The sequence below is a fragment of the Cryptomeria japonica genome, chromosome 10 (assembly GCF_030272615.1).
Source record: "Cryptomeria japonica chromosome 10, Sugi_1.0, whole genome shotgun sequence".
Taxonomy (NCBI): Eukaryota; Viridiplantae; Streptophyta; class Pinopsida; order Cupressales; family Cupressaceae; genus Cryptomeria; species Cryptomeria japonica.
The window spans coordinates 505,658,801-505,665,563 of record NC_081414.1 but is presented as its reverse complement, the minus strand read 5'-3'; the positions used below and the strand labels follow the sequence as shown (position 1 = coordinate 505,665,563).

The following is a 6,763-nucleotide window of genomic DNA, read 5'->3' as shown; positions in this document are numbered from 1 at the left end:
TTGTTTCTCCCATGGATTACATCACGTGGGAGCCTCTGGAACCTTCATCACCCGATCTTCCCGCTCCCACTCCTGCTCCATTTGAATTCAATCCTGTCACTCCAGTTGTTCCTGCCATTCCCACCTCTCTAGCTGCTTACATTAATAAAATATAATAACTTTATTTTTTATATTTCAAGTTTTTGTTCTTTTCTTGAGTTGCTTCCTATTTTAAGTTTCATTTGGCTTTAACCTTACCTAGTGGGGCCCATATGACCTACTCTGGTCCTCTGTCTTCAGGTAGTTTCTTTATAGTGGTTATGTAAGAGGTCCAGGCCTATCTTGCTTTAATCAATCATAACTACACCAATAATAGGAACTATATGTTTATATCAATAATTATTACCATTTTACATAAATTCATTATAATTTTTTAGCTTAGTAATAACTAAAAAATCTTTAATTCACTCATTCTAATCCACATTTATATTTATGTTTGTAAAAATAAATGTTATTTTTAGATTATTGGCATTTTACAAATCGTATAGAATATTGCTCATATTTTGTATCCCTTTTTACTCACCACCATTCATTCTTTCTAATTATGTAGAGTGTAAACTTCCATAAGACATTATCTTGTTGTAAAACATCAAAACAAGAAAATTGACATTAATTATACATGGTTAAATAGGTATTATTGTTTCAACTTCATTTGCAATGTCTGCTTCATAAGGTAAAGTTTTATAGTTTACATTCATGGCGTAATAGTTTTCATATGTATTTCAATTTCTATAGGAATAATTTACTATCCCGCGGAAATGAATTATTTGATTGAAAATGCAATCAAGATGATCGGTGATGGAAACCTAAAGTTGCAACCACATTTGCAAGTATTAAGTATGGCAAGTTTGGGGATGACCTTCGATCAACAAATCGATTTTAAAATAGACCTCTCTATTGGATTTCACAAGCAAAAGGATACACTTAGAAAAAAATACAATGATTCCATAAAGTCAATACAAATCCCTAAGGGATCTACACTTCTAGCCGTCAAATATAGTTGCCATATTATTCGCAAATTCTTGGACCCACTATGTAAAACTTGTTGCTATTTTAGCCCTCCAAACTAGTTTATATACACAAGTACATGAGATTTTAAGCTCACAAAGATTTTAAAAATTATAAAGGAAGCAACAAATGATAAAAGGTTAACACTTGACTTGAATCAGTTAGATATTTTTTCACATTTTTTTAGAAAATCCTAATCTAGAGTTGGGTTAACGAATAATAGATGTGTAGGAAGATATAAAACTCAAATAATGGAGTTCTCTTATAAATATCTCAAGTACTTCATCAATAAATGTAAACATAGATATCCAAACATAGACATGTTTTTTAAAACATAAAACACCACAATCAAAATATGTTATTTCAACATATAAAATCACAAAATTTGACATCAACCTAGATAAAATGGAGCGAAAAGGAACTTTTTTATATCATGTGTCATGTGAGATGTGTCTATGCTAAAACCATGCATGATCTGAGTCCATCCTTTATTACTTTCCACACCTTGACATAAACAACATTTCTGTCGGTTTATTTATAGCTTGTTCTTACACAAGTTACAAATGCCCCTTTGAAAAATGTTCACTTTTACATTCAAGAAAATTAGGAAATCCCTGTCAAACTTTTTGATACCAGTTTTATACCTAAACAAGATCTTAACATTTCTAGTGTATTTTTTTCTGGATTCGATTGTGTGTATATTTTTCCATCAACGTTTCGAATCACACTCCGTGATTCATCATCAGGATGATAAGAATTCCCAAGACATGAAAGATGTTGAGTTGCAGAATTGAGGCAAAATATAAAGAGGAGAGGGGTGGGGGAAGGCACGGGAAACAAGGAGAGAGGAAAGAGAAAAGGAAAAGACCACCTGAAGGATGAGAGACCTAAAACACTCCAAGGAATAAACCACCCACAAAAAAGAAAAAAGGAAAGCTCAGCACCATAATCAAAACCACTAAAGAACAAAAAAGAAGAAGAGAAAATGGGATAAAAATAAGAAACTAAAAGAATAAAAAATGATTATAAATACATAACTGAATAACCACAAAGATCTTAACACACAAATTTATGATCTTTCCTTTTAAATATTAAAATGTTAGAAAATGCGCAGTTTGCATTGATACAAAGAAATAGCGGTCATGGGTTTTGCTAATTTGAAAGTTAGGAACCCCTGGCCAGACAATCTGAGTGTGGCGATGGAAATTCACGAGATAAATGATGTGAAGGCGGCTGAAAAAATATATTGCAATCTGTGTGGGGGAGCTTGACACTTTCTGATTATAGTCTTTGAATAAATACTGTAGTATTAATCTAGTGTCTGAACGTTAGGTTTGAAAACAACAACGCGGGAAGAACAAGGGAAGTCAAAGCCTTATACACCCAATTCTCGTCAACAACAAGAAGTTCAGGTTGGAAGATTGAAATTCTACTTTGTCTGCTATTGTAGTGCGTGATTGTCTGCTATTGTAGTGCGTGATTTTCTATTTATAAGGTGCTCGTCTTAAACCTTGTTTTCATCCTCGAACGCATTGTCTGGCCGATCATTGTTTGACATCCCAGAAATCAGACACAATTATTTGATTGATTCCTTAATTTCTATCAGTCAATCAATGGCCGTATTTCCATTGCCCCAGCTTGAAGATAATGCTGTATTATTACCCAGTTCCCAAACGAACTCAACGCAGCCTCAGCTATGTGACGTATGGAGAGATATACCAGGTGCCCGTAATTGGAATGGTTTGCTTGATCCCATGGTTCCCAATTTAAAAGCTGAAGCTCTCAGATATGAGAATTTGGCACAGCTTTGTTACGACGCATTTGATGGCAAAAGCTACTCCAAAAACTACGGCACATGTTATCACAGTAAAAGAGATCTGTTCAATAAGATGGGCATGTCTGAAAGTGGCTACCACGTCACTAAATATGTTTACGCCAATACTAATCTGTTAAATCAAGTTTTTGGTGAGAAACCAAAAGACCAAGGTGTTTGGTTGGGTTTTATTGCAGTTTGCACGGATCCAAATGAGATAAGAAGGCTTGGACGACGAGACATAGTGATTGCATGGAGAGGAACTTAGACTGCTGAAGAATGGATAGAAGACCTGAGAGATATTCTTGTACCTACAAGATTATCCTATACATGCAAGAGGACAGGCAAAAACCAAGAGCATCATTTCGCGGATGGAGTACTAATTGAGACAGGATTCCTGAGCTGCTATACTTCAACTATCCGTCACCGTCAAGGCTTTGCAGGAGCCACCGTGAACATCAGCACCAGAGATTTGGTAGTCTCAGAGATAAACCGATTGATTCAAGTTTATGAAAAAGAGATGGACAATTTAAGCATAACATTTACCCGACACAGCTTAGGAGCTGCTCTTAAAACCTTGAGCGCTTATGATATCAAACAAATGCTTTGCACCAAGCATAATTTTCATCAAATTCCCGTCACCGTCTTCGCTTTTGCCTCTCCCCGGGTGGGAAATCTTGCGTTTGCTAAACGGGTGGAGGAGATTCGAGTGAAAGTGCTGAGGTTTGTGAACAAGCGTGACCTGGTTCCCAAAGTGCCCGGAGTTTGTATGAACGAGAATGTGCGATGTCTCAGCAAATTGCTGCATTGGCTTCCGTGGACATACTTTCATGTTGGCGTCGAGCTTCCTTTACACAACAATTCTCCATTCATTCAGCACACCCATAATCTTGCCTACTTTCATAATTTAGAGCTTTACTTGCATTTACTGGACGGGTACGTTGGAAGTAAGCAGCCGTTTTCTTGGAGCGGAAGAGATCATGCTCTGGTTAATAAGAGTTGTGATCTATTGCGCGAGAAATATGAAATTCCTCCAAAATGGTGGCAGGAACAGAACAAGGGCCTCGTTAAAGGTCCAGATGGCAAATGGACGCAGCCATCAGAAGAGAGGAATAATTCATGTCTCACTCAACTCCAGATGACATCAACGTCCAACGTTCTGCGCTGCAATGTCACCACAACTGTGTTGTGTATTGAATTATTCTTTTTATCTGGATGTATATATTTAACATGTTGTCACATTCATTATTGAATTAATTTTACTAATTCAAAGCTTAACCTTAAGCGTGAAATGAAATCAACTATGCAGGAGTTCATAGCTGTGGATGATACAGATTAGCTTTTGATTGTCATAGAAAACAATCACGTGTCATCAGTAATCTGATAGATAATAAAAGTACGCGTAAATCAGTATTGATTTTAATTATGAACATTGCTATTAAACAAGAGATAATACTCCTTAGCTCTGTTGTAGCCCAAAATACCTTCATACAAAATTTGTAAAAATAGTCAACAAGGGTAAGTTCTCAAATCTTTCTCTAATCCTCAGAATTAGTGACAATATCAATGTTCTAGTGCTATCTAAATCTACCGAGAACTTTAGTTGAGGATTGCATGTATGCATGCAATACTATCTATAATTATGAGATTACCAAATATTTGGTTTCCAGGTATATAGCTCTACACTAGCACACTTTATTGTCGCTCAATTGCACCAATACTTTAAGATTATACAAGTATACATCCAACATGTTATAATTCTAAAACAATGATTGTCTAGGGATGTGACAATTGTTGTGGAGGCTACTATGGTAATGCCGCAACTTGCCCATGATGGGGAGCCTTTGCATTTAATTTATGAGAGCTTGAAGAAGACCTAAGGGACTACAAAGAATCAAGTTAGCTTTCTTGATAAGGAACTAAATTGTGATGGTGAAAATATTGAGCTTCCTTCTTTACCAATCAATCTTATCAACTATCAACAAAATATAAAGGATGCATTTTTAATTCTTGATTTCATTTTTTGATTAAATCGTGAATGACAAGTGTATGATTTTAAGTTAGGAGCTTTACATGAGCTGAATACCAAATCCTTGAAATCAATTATGTATAATCCAAGGAAACTCTAATACAATATCAAATAGCCAATTTTATTGGACAATAATTTCTTAAGTACTCTTCCTTCTTATATATTTAATCATTTATTAAAATGCCACTTTTTGCCTAGTATTTTTGCAATCAACGTACATACGAAATTTCATGGACTTGCTAAAGATGACCATAGATTCGGTTTGGACACATGCAATCTCCAAAATCTACTAATACTTTTTAGTTTTTTGGACTCATTCCTTAGACAACAACATACAATGATAATATTGCACAATTATGAGTAACCCTTTCAGCTTACCAAATTTCTCATAGATAGATTGTTATCCATAGAATTTTTACAATAACTTAGCAATATTACTCAATATGTATGGAGTTTTTAAAAAGGAAATGTTCTTTATTTTAGATCCACTTCTATTTGGATGGGAGTACAATAAAAAAATGGGAAGCAAATCTTGAACCTCCTAAGATTCAAGTTAACATAATTCAACCTAGAGATCATAGAGGACTTTTGGAAATAGGACCCTAAAAGTTTCAATTCTAGTAGGATCAAAAATTTAAGAATGAATCAGATTTTTAAACATAAAAGTTAGCCTAAAATAGAAATAAGCTAGTGTTTGAGTAGCAAATTGTAGGATGTATATAAATAAAACCATGATCTATTCACTATCCTCCTCCCCTTTAAATATTACATACTATAATGTCTATTTTTTGTGCAAAATGAGTATCAAGCTCCACTTGAAGGAAGAACCATAAAAGTAAAGGTTGGACTAAGAAATAAATCATTTACCTTATTGGAAGTACAATTAAAAAATACACAAGATGTATATGAGTTTTTAAAAACGTCGCTATTTATAAAACTTATGGGATAGTATCAAACTATCAGAATGCCTCATAGAATTTAGATTTCACCTTTGAAGGACTCATAGAGTGATTGGAACAAATTTGTGAGACACGAGAGCTACTATCCAACAACAACTCAAACTGCACACAATTTAGACGCGAACAACGCTCATGAGTAGCAGATTGCACCTAAATTTCAAAAACATTCCTGAAACTAAGCACAATCATACATGAACTGAACATAACGTCCAAAGTGGGTCCAAAGTGAGTGTCAAATTGTATTTGTGAGCGATTGACTACATTACACTATCAAGTGATCCATGCCCATCAATCAATTGGAATTAACTTCCTAGAAGTTCCATTCAAGATTTATGACTAATATTTCACTTAGCTGCCCTGACCTAATAGATCAAGCAAAAACACCTTGTTTAGATGTACACAATATGTAGGCCTTTGACGTTCAATTAACAAAACCAACAATAAATGAGTTCCATGCAAATTATGTTTCAAAACTCTATATAAAATATGCAATATTCTAATAGCTTTAAGGCCTCTATTAACTATGAGTAGTTGTAGCTACAACTGCTAGATTACATAGATAAATTATTATTGCATATATATTATTTTTTTATAAAAATATTCAAATACACTATAATATACACTCTAAAAAACACTAATAGAGTAGAAATATTCCTTGCAACCATATGATGGCATCCCATACCCTATCATATTCTAGACATAGAGACTTACATATGAAGAGAAATAAAGTTGCATAAAAAGATTCAATAACTATGTATACCTAGCTCATGGTAAACCTGTCCACAATCTTCACATTAGCCAAAAAGAGTTCCTTAACAGCCATATTCTATGATTACATATGATTACATCCTATGGCAGTAAAAAATGGAGCCTCATAGCACCCAAAAACTAATTTGAAAAACACCCAAAAAATAG

The 6,763-nt window shown here is 34.3% G+C and overlaps 1 protein-coding gene across 1 annotated transcript; it reads left to right on the top strand.

The window, feature by feature from the left end:
* The first annotated feature begins 2,660 nt into the window (after positions 1-2,660).
* On the top strand, positions 2,661-4,199 carry LOC131079649 (phospholipase A1-Igamma1, chloroplastic-like). The gene is made up of 3 exons (XM_059212565.1): positions 2,661-3,104; positions 3,198-4,043; positions 4,134-4,199. Exons 1-3 carry the CDS (start codon positions 2,661-2,663, stop codon positions 4,197-4,199), a joined length of 1,356 nt encoding a protein of 451 aa, XP_059068548.1.
* The last annotated feature ends 2,564 nt before the right edge of the window (positions 4,200-6,763 follow it).